The sequence below is a fragment of the Clytia hemisphaerica genome, unplaced genomic scaffold (assembly GCF_902728285.1).
Source record: "Clytia hemisphaerica strain Z4C2 unplaced genomic scaffold, Clytia hemisphaerica genome assembly, whole genome shotgun sequence".
NCBI lineage: Eukaryota > Metazoa > Cnidaria > Hydrozoa > Leptothecata > Clytiidae > Clytia > Clytia hemisphaerica.
In genome coordinates, this window is record NW_027103772.1 from 186423 (window position 1) to 204668 (window position 18246).

The window sequence follows — 18246 nt, forward strand, 5'->3', positions numbered from 1 at the left end:
TTGACCAAACATTCATATTTGACAGGTCCACTTTTCCACAGGGTCCACTACTCCAGTCCCCATCGGTCGTCAGTGCCCCCTCCCCCTACTCCGAGGCTCACTCTATTTCGCATGGCAGGAAAAAAAGAGGGTATACTTCAAGCGAATATAATAATAGCCAATGATAAATGAAAAAACGTTTTTATACAAAACTATTTGACGTCGATTTGGACAAAAATATTTTGGCGATTTGGCTTGGAAATAGGTTGGCGTAAATGGGGCCATCTGATAAGTTGAATTTGGCCTAAAATGTATAGACTTAGGCGCTTGGTCGAAGAAGATTGAGTTCTTGATTCAATCAATGGGATGAGAGGGTTCTCAGTTCTTTGATCCAGAAGTTTTCTCCCCCGGGGGGTACTACCCTTACCGACAGACGGAGGTGCTCCGCTGAGGTTCGAAAAATGGACCCTACGTGGGACACGAAATTTGCAAAAAAAGTGACCCTGAATGGGACTGAAATTCCAAAATTTTCCAAAAGGCACCCTAAGAAGGACTGACTTTTTTATTTTAGTGTTTTTGCAACCATACATGGGCCTGGTAGAGATGAAAAAAGGTACCCTGGCCAGCGGCGCATTCACGTAACCTATTTTGCCCTAGTGTACCCCGGGTTTTCTCTCTGTAGTATTGTCCGTTTCATTTTTTTCAATATCAGTCTCGATAATCCGTTCGATGATGGTGAACTTCAAACGGTTAGGTATTAGAAAACCTGTTAAATAAAAAAGTTGCCTTATTGAGTTGTAAAGGAGGTTTTATCTCCAACGGTTGTTGGCGTGATGGAGGGTTTTTCCTGGCGCTATGACGCGGATTTTATAGCTCATCGGGCAATTTCGTTTTGTATCCATATAAGGGAGGGGGTGGACGAACTTTACCAATTGGTTAAATCTGATAAGAACTTCCAGGGGGCTTAAGTTATTCTAAAGCTACCAGGGGGTAAAGAATTTAGTTCACCCCCTCATTCAAGATATTAAGATGAATTATTCAAAGGGTTTTTTTGAAAATTTTGCAATTTTCCAGGGGGTTTAGATTATTAGTAAAATGAAGGCAGGTACACCCAGTGTAAAATTTTCTCAAAGGCAAATTTTGAAATATGCATTGGCCAAAAATGCAATTTTGGGTTATTTTGGGGGTGATGTATTGAAATTGATCTCGAAATCAGTTTGCACATTGTGAATTAAGTGAAATGGGGTGATGGTCCTTGTCAAAATTATCAGAAATCAATTAGTACTCATAATGTTCCGGAGTTACTGCCTGACCACTCCCTGGGCATCCACACATTTATGGAGGTTATTAAGGTTTGTCTACACCCCTGTGAGGATATTAAATGGAAGAGCCCATTGCTTGAACTAAATTAAAGTATTTTTTTCAAAAAATTCTCCCCTGCCCAGCCCCAACCACGGTGGACAACTTCTGAGACTTATTCTCTGCAAAGGGGAAGGTACAAGATATAATTGTAATAATTTCTTTCCAAGGCAAATTCACTTTAGATTCCTTCTTGGAGTGAACACCAAGCAAAACCAAGAAAGTTCCTGGATGTACCCAATAGAGCTATTTTTTGGCATATTAATTTAATGGGATCACTCAGGGGGGGGGGTTGGAATAAAAATGTCATGGGTGGAAATGTTTAGCGGGGGGACGCAAAAATTCAGTCCCATTTTGGAAATTTGGAAGGTGTTATCAGCAGGGGTAGGGTAGGGCGTCAACAGTCATTTTTTGGGCAAAATCAAAAAGTTCAAGATGTAGTGTTTTTTATGAAAATTTAACCTATTGTGAGGCATTCTGCGCAATTTTTAAGGTCAGAAGTCTAAAATTGGCCGAACCCCCCTGGGGGTACTGATTCACACTGGAAAAATGGCATTTTCTGGCCTTTTCAGGCCTGTACATATGTCTAAACTATATTGCAAATCTTAGTTTTTTCATTTGCTGTACTAAATTTTATGAAGAAACAAAAAAATAATCATATTGGGTTGAAAATTGTGCCCATTAGAGCCCTAAACGAGCCGTTTTAAGCCAATTTTGGGTAGCAAAATGCTTTTTAAAGGCCAATTTTGCAAGTTCATAAACTTTAAACTGATTAATTTAACTAATTAATGTCTGAAATTTTCAGAGATGGGAGTCTTCAATCAAGTCTTTAAACAAAATGAACTTCAAGGTTTTCACTTTTTTCAAAAATTCATAATGTCTTCAAAAATCGCTTTTTAGCAAAAAAAAAATCATATTTATCAAAAAATAGCATTTTAAAGGCAAGCTTCTGTACAAACTGAGTTTGAATGCTGACTGAAATTTTTTTTGTAGTGATAGTATACTGGAGATACTCCAGGGAAATCAAAATCATTTGGGTCTGGGATGCCTCTATGTCCACCATTATGGAACTAAAATCCCTGCTAATAGCCATTTTTCAGGCAAGAACCCAAATTTGGACTGAAACAATCTCTAAAATGACAATGGACATGGGCCCGAACTTTCTCGCAGTGATAGTATTCTGAAAATACTGCAGGAAAATCAAAGTCATCTGGGTTTGGGATTTGGGTATATCCCCAATTTTGGAATTGAAATTCCTGCTAAAACGCAATATTTCAAGCAAAAATCCTATTTTTGACTGGAAAAATTTAAAAAATGGCAATAAACATGAACCTAAAATCTTTTTGCAGTGATAGTCTTCTGGAAATACTCCAGGGAAATCAAAATCCACTTTTTGATAAATAACGAGATTGCTCACGGGAATTTTTTGACCCGCATTCCGCGCGATCGTGTTTAATCGCCCGCGCGTATACGCTCTGTGAATTCTGTCTGCTGTATATGGGTACTGTATACTAGAAAAAGCTCCTCTCTTCATTCTTTTGAGAATTCAAGGAGATTGGAGAGTGTCGTAACCACAGATATCTGTAAAGCCCGAAGGGCTAGATAGGCAACTTTAAGCTTTCTCCAGCAAAAAAAAGTGAAGCAAAAATTTGACTTTTTAAATTTCGTGCCGATGGATAGGATCTAGCATTTTAATTGTTTTCGGAGCGCGAGATCAAAAAAAGTAGGCGGCAAACGCTATTTCACATCTCTCAAACCGGTGAAATTGCATATTTTAGTCACGTGACTTTGGTAGGAAATCCTTCCAAACCTATGCTTCACTTTTCGATAAAAGCTGCAAATCTAGCCCTTCGGGCTTTACAGATCTGTGGTCGTAACCCCCCAGATGGAAATTCTAATTTTAAAGGCACTAGCAGGGTTTACAACCCGTTTGCTGCAGTCCCACTAAAGACTAAAGAGTCCTGAAAATCCCCTGAAAATCTCGATCAGGCTCCCGCCTGTTGGAAATGATCTAAAATCATTTGTTTAAGAAGTTAAATAAAATTAGAAAGGTCATGGCAAATAAAGAGATCATTATTCTGCGATTAATTAATCTTAAGTGGTCGAGTGGATAAGGCGTTGAGATGGCACATACTGTATGTGAAAGTCGTTTTTGAGAGTTCGAATCCTATACGGTGCGTTGAAGTTTGTGTTATTTTGTCAACATTGACCAACCTTTTTCTGTTTTTATGAGCTCTTTCTTGTTGATATTTTTGGAAATTCCTGTTATATTTTTAAGAAACAAAAATTTTATAAGTAGTGTCACCTCAGTGCAGTTTGACTCATGTACAGTATTTCAAAATGGATCAGGTTGGTTAGTGGGTGGAGAGTCAAGAGTCAAGAGTTATGACTTTCCCTTCTCTTGAAAATCAAGTATTCCAAAACTTTGAACTAAAAAAATTGCATAAAAATAGACTTTCGTCTTTTTTTATTATCTTACAAACACTTTTTTCGAAACCACAAGTGAAAAGAAAAGCAGATAAAAATGATTGACAGGTCTAAAAAATGATTGACAGGTGCTGGTTTGCTCGCGCGGGTTAGAAATTCCCGTGAGCAATCTCGTTATTTATCAGCATGTCAAAATCCTTTGGTTCTAGCATTTGGGTATATCCGCCCTTATGGGATTGAAATTCCTGCTAACACTGGCTAAAAAGCAACATTTCGAGCAAAAACCCAATTTTTGACTAAAAACCTCTCTTCAATGGCAATAGTTTTGGACCCAAAATCTTTTAACAGTGATAGTGTTCTGTAAATACTCCAGGGGTAAAAACTATTTATGTATAAGATGCTTCTGGGAGCATAATTGCTCCGGCCTAGGAGCCTTTAATTCTCTCTTCCGACAATCGTCAAGACATTTTTTGTCTGTTTATCTAATCCGATGATCTATTCCGATTTAACAAAAACGGATCACTGATTCCGATAATACTGTGATTTGATTGGCCGAAAAGTATTTAGAAAAAGATGGCTATCGAAAGGTCGTGGACTGGTGAGCTGTGAATACTGGCAAATCTCAGTGAAAAATTGATCATTTTCATCCTTATTCATGATGTTTTGGACATGATTTATGAGAAGTTTGATGGTGCGTTGTACGTTGTACTGCTACTGTATACTGAATTCAAATATTAAGGGAAGAAATTTTCGCGAGAAAAAATTTTCGCGGAATTTAATTTCGCGAATCAGAGTTTCAAAATGGCAAATTTCGCGGAATTTAATTTCGCGAATGAGCCGATTTCAAAAGTTTCACGGAATTTAATTTCGCGATTGAGAAGTAGTTATCAACTTAGATTAACTTTTAAGCATCACGGAGTTGTTTATATTTGTTTATATTTGATAAAAAATCCACGTTATAATGCTTAAAAATCAATTGTGTCCATCTTTTTTGGTAACACCTGGTCAAAAACAACAAAATAAAAGAAGAAGAAAAAATATCGAATTTCGCGGAATTTAATTTCGCGATTTAACAATTTTGGTGTGTTTCGCGGAATTTATTTTCGCGAATTATGCCCCAATTCGCGAAATTAAATTCCGCGAAAATTTCTTCCGCGAACATTTCTTCTCGCGAAAATTTCTTCCCTTAAGGTACGTGTGTTTCTCATGATTTTATGCTGTAAAAATGATCTATTTTGGACTTTTGGTCATTTTTCATGATGATATAATTGGTGGTTGTCCCTTTTGGATTTTCAAACTTGACAATGAAACTTTCAAACACACAGCCATTGATACACAGTATTTTTTGTGGTGTTATGTATGGCTGAAAATGATCCTGTTTTGGACACTGTTATTGTCGTATTCATCATCGCTCGGCTGGCGACCGTTCCTTTTGATTTTTCAAACCCGACACATATCACATAACACATATCACTATGAGAATTCAGTAGAGGATACTAAAACACAATTCCTGTGTAAATTTGAACAAGATCGGAGAAATTTTCACAGTGTTATAACTGAAAATGATATTTTTTGGACTTTGTCGTAATTTCATTGGCTGGGCGATCGTTCCTTTTGAATTTTTCAAACGCGAAACAGGTTTTTTCCAAATATAACACTATTTATTACATACACACTATTGAACCATTTTATTTGGTTTATCCTACTCTTCTCCAAGTATTATCCCAGCAGAAAAAATAATGCTTAGCTAAAAACCCGTGGCTTAATGGGATAAACTTTTGCGGGGATTAAATTTTGCTGATTTCGCGGATTTGGGTGTCATCCACGAAATTAAGTCTCAATGGAAATTTGGAAAGGCCTCATCCGCGAAATATTTCTAAACAAAACTCAAAATTTGTCAAACAAATACTTTTTGAATGTTTACTAAAGTCTGTTCACGATAAGTGTGCACTCTTTTTTCTTTTACCTATAACTTTTGAAGGAATTCTTCAATCTTTATAAATTTGGTATTGTTGGAGAGATATTTGTGAGTGGAACAATTTGAAATAAAAAAGTCTTTAAAAAAATTCTAAAAACGAAGATGAAAATGAAGAAGAAAAAAATGAAGATCTTGTAGAAAAGTGCTATAACTTTCATTTTCACTGGAGAGAATTTTTGATCTTAGGAGGTCATCACTGTTAAAAAAATTTACTAAAATATTTATTCAATATAAAGTTATGATACAAAGTTAATAAGTGGTTGACCCCAAAAAACAGCAAAAAACAGCAGAAAACAGCGTTTTTAGACGTCAATCAGCTTATAACTTTGCTTGATATCTTTTGACTGAATGATTATTTTTGAGAAATTTTTTCACAGTGATAATGTTCGATAATCAAGGACTCACTTCAGTGAAAATGATAGTTATAGCACCTTTCTACAAGATCTTCCTTTTTTTCTTCTTCATTTTCATCTTCGTTTTTAGAATTTTTTTAAAGATTTTTTTATTTCAAATTGTTCCACTCACTAACATCTTTCCAATGATACCAAATTTATAAAAATTGAAGAATTCCTTCAAAAGTTATAGGTAAATGAAAAAAGAGTGCACACTTATCGTGAATAGACTTTAGCATCAAAGAAGTGCTAATAATGTGTATTTCAACAACCAAAATGCACGATTTGACAGTTAAGTCACAAAATCGTGAAAATATTGCCACCCGCGAAATTAAGTCCCTGCAAAATTTTTAAATTTCGCGGGTAGGCCCAATCGTGAAATTAAATCCTCGCGAAAGTTTATCCCATTAACGAAATTTTATCCGGACAATCAAATCAACGGCGCATCATTGCTTCGCTATTAGCAAGTTTAGAAAGAAATAAATTTATAAGAACTTGGAAATATTGACTTCTAAATGTTTAGCTCCAATTTTGAACTTTTTAGTTGAGGATGAGTGGGCGGGGGATGGGCTTGGTTATTTAAGCAAGAAAGTGCATGTGTAATCACTTAGAAGAGCTAAACTTCCAGCTGGTTTATTTATTCGAACCTTTAGCCGCCGAGAGACGTACCACGTACGTCATATATACAGGCCGAGAGACGTACCACGTACGTTTTGATACTGGGGTCGTTTCAAAGTTTAATAAAATAAAGACCAGTTTGAATTTTTCTATTCTGTAAAATTTAGCAGACAGGATAGGGGTGAAGGTTCATTTTTTAAAAATTTTACGGGTCCTGCTTTTATACATCTCGAGATATCGGAACTCAATGTCGGTGTATTTTTCAAATGTCAACAAAACGTCGTTTTAGTGGTGGACAGAGGGTGTTTGATGGATTTTTGGACTGAAAAGTCATGTTTATGTCTGGTTTTTTCTTGGTTTCAGTATATAAATATCATTATATGAGATAGAGAACCTTTATTGGCAGTTTCTATGTGGTTTGAAGGGGTTTAAGGGGGTATTTCCTGACATACATGCCTATCTCTAGCTCCAACAACTCAGGGCTGTTTTGCCTCAGTTTTTCGACTATTCTGGTGTTTTATTGCTTGAATTTACATGATAGAGAGTCTGTTATGATTATTGTAGTAATTTTACAGGCTTAGGGTAAGTGCAGGGCCAATTTTAGAGCAACGGGACCACTTATTTTACCTGTTGTGGCCAGAGTGTCGATTTTGGTGGAAAAGTGTGCTTCACCGAAACTTAGATTCTGAGATGAAATGAGCTTCTTCAGCCCTGAAATTTCACACAATGGTGGCTTATAACATAAACTAAAACAAAATAATTTTTCTGGGACCAATCTTTACCTTGTACCCACTTTTTTCATTCAATTTGTCAAAAAAAAGAAAAAAAGTGAAAAAATCGTAAACATGGAATTTTTACTGTTTTGATTTGAGGCTGTGTAGTCAGGTTTAAAAGGGTGATGAGGCGTCTTTTTGGTATTATCTGAAAAAATAGATCCTTAGCTTTTCAAAATGGGTTTACTTTTTACTTAAGCTTTAGCGGTTCAGATTTTATGACATTTTCCGCGAAACCTCCATTTTCATGAAAAAAACAGCGGCAGCAGCGCGCGCTGTTTTTAAAAACAGCGGTGTCTAAAGGTTAAGATTATTTCTCATACTCGCTCTGCAATAGATTTATTGCTTTGCTTTCTGATCTGTTCTGATTAGTAGTTTGTGGGCAACGTTCGAACACAACTAACTCAACAAGCTCATCTTTCACATCTTTTAATCTCTAAAGCCGGAGCTTCCAGCGCAGCTGGTTTATTGTTCTTTTAATAGCGTTCTAATAATAAATAAATAAAATTTTATTCGTGCTAGCAAGGACTTCATCTTATAGTCCTGTAGAATTAATTAGAATTGAATTTCTGTCCGACCCGAGTTAGTAGTTTTACCTGTAACGCCAGTCTTTTGGGCATAGAGGTTTTGGAACAACTAATTAGCAGTCCTAATTAGCAGGCCTCGCAAAAAAGTCTTTAAACCCTATCTTTCGAACTCGTTATATGCGGTTACTTTCCACGAAAGATTTTTAATAATCTCTCAGTCCATTTAAGGCTTGGTCATAGACAAACTCTTGTTTATTCAACTTATTCACATTGTTTTTCATAAAAAGCTACTCGGCTTTATGAAGCTTGATTATCAGAGCACCGTTGCCTTTAATTAAAAACAAAATATTGCTGTTTTTCATCTAACACACAAAATGTAAAGGATAAATGAAAAACATTAACCAACTAATTTGTTCATTAAACTGTCTTTAGGGACGGGCTCAGGAAACCACAAAGACACAAAATCAACCATGATACAAAGGATAACAAGGAATGACGATTCAAAATCGAATTTTGATGTATAAATCGTCGCTGTAGAATAAAAAGGCGTTATTTCCATTTTTGCTGTCGACATGTTTTCCCGGAATATGGCGCACCGTAGCTAGTCATATTTTTGTATCATGGGCCCAACCCCGGGGGGGGTACTACCCTTGTCGACCGACGGGGGTGCTCCGCTGAGGTTCGAAAAATGGACCCTACGTGGGACTCGAAATTTGCGAAAAAAGTGACCCTGAATGGGACTGAAATTCCAAAATTTTCTACTTTTTCCCCAAATTTTCTAAAAAAAGGCACCCTACGAGGGACTGATTTTTCTATTTTGGTGTTTTTGCGACCCCACCTGGGACTCGTGGAGGTTGAAAAAGGTACCCTGACCAGCGGAGCATCCCCGTAACCCATTTTGCCCTAGTACCCCCCCCGGGGGCCCAACACTAAGCTTTTTAATTATGTTTTTTTCTGCTTATTCTTGATATTCATGACGTAATCTTTTATACGAAACACACGAAAAACTATTTCTGTTATTATGGAGATGAGAAAAATTTATCTCAAGAGCAAAAAAATATTGTAAAAATATAAACAAAATTTCTTAAAATTTTATGGCCTGGGGAGCCAAAAAATAAAAAATAAAAAAATTCAAAAATTGGACTCCTTTTTATTCTATAGCGACGAAATATTGTTATTATTGAAAGAGGATTGGAATCAAGTTTTAAAAGGGGTGAATGTCAAATGGTTCCAGATTGGATTGAGTCATTTCATGTAATCAGTTTAAAAAGACAAATAATTTTTTTTCTAAAATGATTTGGATGGTTTTGTGTATACTCTCCTTACTCCTTGGTAGAAATTCATCAGAAGCGGCGCACAAGATTATTGGTGTCTTTTCAAAATGTGACGGACAGACCACCAACAATACAGACTTCCAAAGACGAGCTGTGCTTTACGACCATGTTTTTAACGAAACATTCCACATTGCCAAAATGTATTATCCGAAATTTCATGAACATGAATACAACAGTTTAGATGTTTGTGAAGATCATGAGCTTTTGGCCAACCTCACCGTTACCTTTATTCTGGACCTCGAGTTCAATACTCAATTCAATGTTTCAATTCTGGGGACGAAGAGTACAGATAGATTATATAAAACTTATCATCGTATGAAAAATCAAAACAATATTTACTTCTTCATCAGTTTCTTAACACATAGCATGAATAAACTTTTCTTAAGGATATTATCGGCACGCCTTTGGACAGTTTTGTTAGTTTTGGACGCAAGGGAAACGATTGGAAATCCAATGGTCACTTCGGGTCTATATCATGCATTACTAGACAATTTAGAATTTGAGTCTTTGCTTATTTCGAAAACTGTCAAAGTTTACAGATTGAAGAGGATTGGTCTTTTACTTCTAAAAGGCTCAAAAACAGAATTCAGTGAATATTACTCACGTATGCATGAAAGAGCCATTCAAAAAATCCGTCATGATCACCCAAACGTTTGCTATTTCACTGATTCGATTAATATCCGAAATTCAACTCAGTTAGATAAAGCAGCTGACAATCTACACCAAGAACTATCGATGAATGCTCTGGTTTTGTTTGGCACTCCAAAAGATCAAATGTACTTCATCAAAACTGTCAATATCGGAATATACAATTTCATTTGGGTGACGCATGATTTGGATGAATCGAAAATTTATCCAGCGTATCTCCATCTTTATCAGTACCTCATCATTAATTATAGCACAAACATGAGGACTCTAATTCTACGTAATCGTTCTAAATTTAAACAGCGAAAACATCTTTTCCAAAAGAATTTTGTTCAAAATGGTAGTGTGGCTGAAATGGCTCATGCAGTATTCGAAACAACATTCAACCTTCTCGGAAATAACCCTAGAAGAAAGCTTGGTAATGTTTTAAGGCTACCATCGTTAACAGAAAACCATTTTTTAATGGTAAGAGGGTCAATATCTGTCGTAGAAAAAATTGTTTTTGATGAGTTCAGTAGTATAGAGAAAAGATTGTTGGAAGAATTTAGTGTCAAATTACAAACTCTTCCAGAAATATCTACGTGCGAAGCCTATCAGTGTCAGCCAGGTTGGGAAATAAGTAGAGGAAAGCTTTTAAAACAATTCACAAAATGGAATTTCGAATATGGTTTCACTTGTAAACAATGTCAAAAAAACTTCATTAAACAAACGGAAGGAAATGTAGAAAAGTGCCAACAATGTTCTCGCTATTACCTTTCCAACGGTAATCATACGAGATGTTATGACCCATACAATGAACAATTTCTAGTCAAAGATACAATTCACTTTACAGCCTTTGTTTTGAGCAGCTTTGGTATTATATTTGGTATTTTTGCTTCAATAACTTTCGTGGTATATAACGGTACCCCCATTGTCAAAAGCTCTGATTTCTTATTGACTGTGATTCACTTGTTTACTTCAATATCCATCAATATAGATTTCATAATATTACGTCATATTAAACCAAGAGGATGGACTTGCTACTTGGACGCCATTATAGCTGGTAATTTATACACAATTTTCATGGCGATCGTTCTTATGAAGTCTCATAAAATCTTGAAAGCTTTTAATACGATGCACAAATTATCAACAAAAAGCAAGCGAAACACTGTTCTCCAGCAATGGTTTACCATTTTTATTCTGACTGGTTCATCTTTTGTTTTGACTTTGATTGCCATGGAAACACAAAAAATAGATGTTCAATCTGAAAGAAATACTCAAACTCAAATCATATATCTTTTCTGTAGAAATATCCTCCCCAAAACCGTTCAGCTGGCATTCGCAGGTCTTTTACAGGTGGCTATTTTTATAATAGCATACAGAGGACGAAATTTGCCGGATATTTTCAATGAATCGATGTCTTTATTATACGCTTCATTTACTTCAACTGTATCCTTTGCAGTCATGTTTGTTTTGTTGAAGTTTCGCAGTCGAGATCCTTTCTTCCAAGCATCAATAATTTGGCTTGCACTCTCATTGAACTTAAATATTTACAATTTGTTATGTTATGGGAAGAAAGTCTACATTGTTCTCTTCAAGAAGAAGAAGAATACGCGAAGTTATATTCAAAAAAAGACTTTCGAATCGAACTGTAGTGACAGCCTTACATCCACACAACAAAGTCAATTATGATCTTCATTATATTCAACTGTTACACTGTTGTTGTAAAGCGAGATTAACGGTATTTAAAATGAGGCCCGAATGGCTATAAAAAATGCTAAGCTTGCGAAAACATTCAAATTGTTAATGGAATGTCTTTCTAGAGTTACGTAATGCAGACCATCGATTTAGATCGCTTTGAAAGTGTTGAATAAGAATTCAAACGAATGGACTACATTTTTTATGTATCAAGTAAATATATTTTGCATAACTTTTGCACATAGCTTCAATATGTATTGATTGGCTTTAAATTTCCAATTTTCAGTATATTTTAAGAACAATGCGAGAATACGTGGAAAGATATCGACCGCAATAACTTTATTTTTTTGACGGCTATGGGTTAACCCTCTCTTTCACGAATAAAAAATCGAATCGAATAAAAAATTCCTGAATTAGAAATAACGAAAACCTTGAAAAGTCAATTTTAGTCTTTATGCTTTTTTTCTCGATTTAACGGCCAATTCGTAGAATTCTGTATAGATCTCTACCCTCCTAAAGGAATTCGTTTGTAAGGCTCGTTCCTCTAAGTAGGGCTTACTTACCTTCATCTCCCTTTCATTATTGTGTATTAGAATGGCAGCATTGACAAACTATTCATTTATAGATCTTTTTGGACTGTTACCAAAATTGGGGATACATAATGTAGATTTATTTTCTTGTTTTATTTCCAGGTTTATATTATCAATGTACTTTGGAATGATGGCAAAAAGCAAGTTATTTGTCGACGATATAATGCCTTCTTTGAACTTCAGGTAACTTGTAATTTATTGAATCCTCACCCATTTATTCACTGGTTGTCTACGAGGGAGGGAGAAGGCCATGCATTTCATTGTTTTGTAACAAACATATTTCTTTATCGACCGCTGGAGGCGGTTTGTTTTATAGTGGTACGCTAATCTCGTTTTGCCTTGGCTCATTACTTTGTCTACCATTTACTTTTGGTTTTTTTACCCTGGTGTTTCTCTTTTTTTTTCCCTGAATGTCTTTTATTAAGAATTGAATAATCGAGACATGAAAAATGACTATATTGTAATCTGTTTTCAATGAATAATCTAAAATGTACTGACATGTAGGCGTTAATAATGTGCGAGCGTGATGCGTGATGGAAGGCGGTCGTTTCAGTGTGGTTTACATCCACACTGTGACCTAGTTGCTCCGGCCCAGGAGCCTTTAATTCTCTCTTCCGACAATGGTCAAGACATTTTTTTGTTTATCTAATCCGATGATCTATTCCGATTTAATAAAAACGGATTATCTGGATTCCGATAATATTGTGATTTGATCGGCCGAAAGTATTTAGAAAAAGATGGCTGCCGAAAGTGGGCTAGCTGACTGTGTAGCGAATGGGCAAATCTCAGTAAAAAATTGATCATTTTCATCAGTATTCATGATGTTTTGGACATGATTTATGAGAAGTTTGATGCATAACTGGTTCTCTAACAATGTGGAAAGACTTTGGAGAAATTTTGGCCATGAATCGTCAGCTGATCGAGTGCTTAAATCTTGCATACAGTATGGCTAACTTCTCTTATCTAGACGCACCACAAAACCATAAAACTATGTAACTTGACAATGAAACTTTCAAACACACAGCCATTGGAATTCAAAAGAGAATACTAAAATTACAACATTACAGTGCAAATTTGAAAACGATCTGAGTAGTATTTGTGGTGTTATGTCATATGTGTATGGCTGAAAATGATCCTGTTTTGTATTCATCATTGTTGACTGGCTGGCGACCGTTCCTTTTGATTTTTCAAACCCGACACAGATTTTTTACAAACATATCACTATGAGAATTCAATAAAGGATACTAAAACACAATTCCTGCGTAAATTTGAACAAGATTGGAGAAATTTTCACAGTGTTATAACTGAAAATGATCGTGTTTGGACTTTGTCGTAATTTCATCGCGGCTGGCGACCGTTCCTTTTGATTTTTCAAACCCGACACAGATTTTTTACAAACATATCACTATGAGAATTCAGTAAAGGATACTAAAACACAATTCCTGTGTAAATTTGAACAAGATCGGAGAAATTTTCACAGTGTTATAACTGAAAATGATATCTTTTGGACTTTGTCGTAATTTCATTGGCTGGGGCGACCGTTCCTTTTGAAGATTTTTCAAACCCAAAACAGGTTTTTTCCAAATACACTATTGTACCATTTTATTTGGTTTATCCTACTCTCCTCCAGGTATTATCCCAACAGAAAAAATAATGCTTAGCTAAAAGCTGTGGCCTCTAATTTAGGCTATTTTTCTCCCGAAATTTTATCCGGACAATCAAATCAACGGCGCATCATGGCTTTTATTTGCTATTGGCAAGTTTAGAAAAAAATAAATTCATAATAACTTGGAAATATTGACTTCTAAATGTTTATCTCCTTTAGCTCCAATTTTGAACTTTTTAGTCGAGGATGAGTGGGCGGGGGTGGGGTTGGTTCTTTAGGCAAGAAAGTGCATGTGTAATCACTTAGAAGAGCTAAACTTCCAGCTGGTTTATTTATTCATCAAGATTATTTCTCATACTCGCTCTGCAATAGAATTATTACTTTGCTTTCTGATCTGTTCTGATTTAGTAGTTTGTGGGCAACGTTCTAACACAACTAACTCAATAAACTCATCTTTCACATCTTTTGATCTCTTAAGCCGGAGCTTCCAGCGCAGCTGGTTTATTTTTAAATTGAAGCCAGTTTTAAAATGTATATAATATTTCAAGCAAAAGTCCAATCTTTTTTTGACGGAACAAGTCTTGAGAATGGAAATGTATGTGGGCTATAAAGAATTGTTTAGTGGAATGGGATTTTTGTTATAATTTGTTTCAACTACTTTAATCGTAGAAATTTTAGCGAGACTAATTTTAGCGTTTTAGCGAGTTTTCCCTATTTTTGCTAAAATTAATCTCGCTAAAACACGCCGAATCGACAGATCGCTAAAATTTATCCGCGCTAAATTTTTCAAAAACGCAATTTGCTAAAATAAATCCAGTTTTTTTTCCTTCTTTTTTTTACGATTTTTGCGAAAACTAATAAAGATATTTATTTTTGTCGGTCCCTAGAGTTCTGTAAGAAAATGTAGGCTTAAAAACACACGCTTATCTCGAACCTCCGTTATATCTCGAACTTTCACCAAAATACATCTCAAAAAGTTATTTGGAAATGGCGATTCGCTAAAATTAATCCACGCAAAATTTTCTCAGGCAAGTATTCGCTAAAATTTATCCACGCGAAATTTTTTGAAATCGTGATTCGCTAAAATAAATCCAAAAAAAATCAAGATTTTCCTGACTCGCTAATATACGCTGAAATTACTCTCGCTAAAATTTCTACGATTAAAGTAGTATTTCTAAATTAAAGGATTGTAAATTCATATTCTTTGTTTAATGTAACATACAAAATAGTCAATTATGACGTATCGGATGGAAATATGTAGCGTTTTAACAGAGATTTCCTTTCCCTAATGGTGGATGTAAACAAATCCGAGACTCAAATAATTTTGTTTTCCCAGGAGAATTCACTAACACTTCAAAGAAATTTGGGTCCATGTCTATTGTCATTTTAGAGCAGTTTTAAGTCAAAAATGGGGTTTTTGCTTGAGACGTTGCATTTTAGCCAGTTTTAGCGCATATTGAATTTTCTGACTTTGACATTTGACTTTTCCTTCCGTTTTAGCTCCCACCACACAGTAGATATTGATAATTGAAAAATTTGGTTTTAAGCTTTCATCATCAACAATTGCCAAAATTTTAAGCCAATTTTAGGCATATCTGTTAAGTATTACTTTTAAGTGATACTGGCAGGTGGAAAAAATCTATCCTTAAGCTTAAAAATTTATACCACATAGTGGGCAACACCCCTCCAACCCCCACCTGAAAAAGGTCACCCCCACCTACATAGGGTTACCCCCACCTGAAATCTCATATCAGCCCAACCCCCACCTTTTTCAGCAACCCCCATCTAAATTTGTAAAATCTAATCTTTGTAGTCCTGAGGACTACAAACTGGAAAGGAAAAGACTGGAGAAAAAATGAACTCTTTTTAACCTTCAGAACTTATGACAGTCATTTGTTTATATTTTCATCTAGTATAGTATGTGGAAAGTTGAAAAAGACAAAAAAGTACAAAATCAAACGAAGTTAAATACAGAAAACTTGACAACCCCCACCTGAAAAATGTTACCCCCACCTACATAGGGTCACCCCCACCTACATAGGGTTACCCCCACCTACATAGGGTTACCCCCACCTACATAGGGTTACCCCCACCTGAAATTTCTCATCAACCCAACCCCCACCTATTTTTAAAAATCTGAAAATCCTCAACCCCCCCCCCCCCCAGAATCCAGGGGGGGTGCCCACTATGTACCAGGTGGAGTTGCCTCACAAATTTGAAGCAAAAAAATTTTTTTTGGTAAATTTGAGAATTTTCAAAATAAACAACACTGCAATTTTCAAAAATGCCATTGTGTATTTGATATGAAAATTGAAAATTTCAAATCATATATCATACTCAAAATCAAAGTAAGGCTTGCAGGTAATACCTGATATAAAACTTGTGAGAAGAGAATGAATTACTTAAAAGTAATACTTACCAGCATATTGTATCAACCAAACAATATTGCTGATCTGTATGGATGATTGGTTAAAATTTTCCTTTAATCATTTGAAAATCATTTTTCATTCTTATCAATTTTCAAGCTAAAATTAGAAAAAAAAACTAGACTGAAAGAATAGATTATGATGGTACGATTTAAAAGATTAAGAGGTTTAATACAATAGTGTCACTGAATAGTAGCTAGGTGAGAAAAGAACTACATTAAATATAATAAAAGCCCCAGTCGAAATTTGAGGTGTGTAAAAGCATCTGCGTGTCTAGCCTGATCAGGGGGGGGGGTCGGTACTAAAATCACAGACATCATGACATTTAGTGACGTGGTGGTACTGCAAAAAAGCTCAAAAATAATTTTAGTACCATGTGCACTAAAATACCAAAAAGGGTGGTCCCTTGAAGAAATTTTTGAAAAATCTTAGTATTTTGTTCAAAAATCAGCCAAAATGGAGCATTTTTTTAACAATTTAGGAAAAAAATTGATTTTTTTTTTGAGGAATTTTCGAAAAAATCTTCAGAAATCTTTCAGAATTTTTCCAATTTTTTAGATATTTTTTAAAAATATGTACAGTTCAGCACAGTTTAGTAATAAAATTATATTATTTTGCAGATTGATGCACTAAATTCGACTAGGTTTGTAACAATGACCCCATTTTGGTAAATTTAAAGCCGTAAAAGGGCAAAAAATGGGTGGTATCTAAGTTAAATTGCTCAAAATAATTTTAGTACATGTGTACTAAAATAACATTTTCAAAAAATAGGTGGGGGTATGTCGAAAATTAGCGAAAATCCTTTTAGTACTCATGTATGTCTTACATTTTAGTACTGACCCCCCTGGCCTGATGGTTCAAGGAAACCAAAGGGGACCTTATGTAAAAAAGAATATGTACTTGCTTACAAAAAAACCTAAGTTCCCTTTAAGGTCAAGAGTTATTTTCACTCTAACTAATTATAAGGGTGGTAATAATTGAAAAGAACAATTTCTGAGTAACAAGGCCCAAAAAAACTCAATGAATGAACGAGATAATACAGTTATTTTAAAAGTATTGTTATTGAACAAGAAATATACAAAATAAAAATAAAAATTGTCCCAAGGCTAATGATATAATCAAGATTAGTTCCATAAAGTTTTTAATATTCTTGAGATTGAGAATTTTTGCCCTTAGCTTCTTTGGTCTTCTTGGGAAGCAAGAGAGCGTTGATGTTTGGCAAAACACCACCAGCAGCAATGGTGACTCCACTTAAAAGTTTATTCAATTCTTCGTCATTTCTGACGGCAAGTTGCAAGTGACGTGGAACAATACGACGTTTTTTGTTATCACGGGCTGCATTTCCAGCCAATTCAAGAATTTCAGCAGACAAATATTCTAAAACTGCAGCCAGATAAACAGGTGCTCCGCTTCCAACTCGAGAGGCGTAATGTCCTTTACGTAAAAATCTGTGAATTCTTCCAACAGGAAATTGTAGGCCAGCTCTTGATGATCGCGATTTTGCTTTAGTTTTACTTTTTCCTCCTTTACCGCGTCCACTCATTTTGACTATTTTATTTTTAGCTGCGCTGAAATAGTAAATATCAAAATGCTTGAAATCAGATAAAAAAATTATGATATTTGATAACTTACTCTTAGGTTCCAAATAAACGCCCCACCCTGCGTGTTAATTTTTCGAAAATTTTCCAACCCTGTCGGACCTCATTAGGACCCGCCGTTTATTAATTTTTAAGAATATTTTCAGCTGTCAAAGAGAAGGCCCCTTATTTTGCTCTAAATAACCTGATTTTAGCCTATATCTACCTTATTTTGGGTTTTCAAAAGTACAATTTCCAACCCAAGGCAATTATGCCCCCTTGTTTACTAAAATCTTGAAAGATCAACCCACCCCCCCCCCCCCCAGTTGTATTGAAGT

The 18246-nt window shown here is 35.3% G+C and overlaps 2 protein-coding genes across 2 annotated transcripts in view; both read right to left on the reverse strand.

Moving 5' to 3' along the window:
* The window catches only part of LOC136806085 (uncharacterized), a 33583-nt gene extending 17157 nt beyond the window's left edge, over nt 1-16426 (reverse strand). The window contains exon 1 of the mRNA XM_067062656.1: nt 16325-16426. The gene's annotated coding sequence lies outside the window, so the exon portion shown is untranslated. The remainder of the gene's footprint in view (nt 1-16324) is intronic.
* A 947-nt stretch (nt 16427-17373) lies between these two features.
* On the reverse strand, nt 17374-17926 carry LOC136806074 (late histone H2A.2.2). The gene has a single exon (XM_067062643.1). The coding sequence runs from the start codon at nt 17872-17874 to the stop codon at nt 17473-17475; it is 402 nt and encodes a 133-aa protein (XP_066918744.1). The 5' UTR covers nt 17875-17926; the 3' UTR covers nt 17374-17472.
* Between the last annotated feature and the right edge of the window lie 320 nt (nt 17927-18246).

What these genes read in the sequence shown, in the direction of transcription:
- LOC136806074 (XM_067062643.1), bottom strand. Translation starts at nt 17,874, where the DNA reads ATGAGTGGACGCGGTAAAGGAGGAAAAAGTAAAACTAAAGCAAAATCG.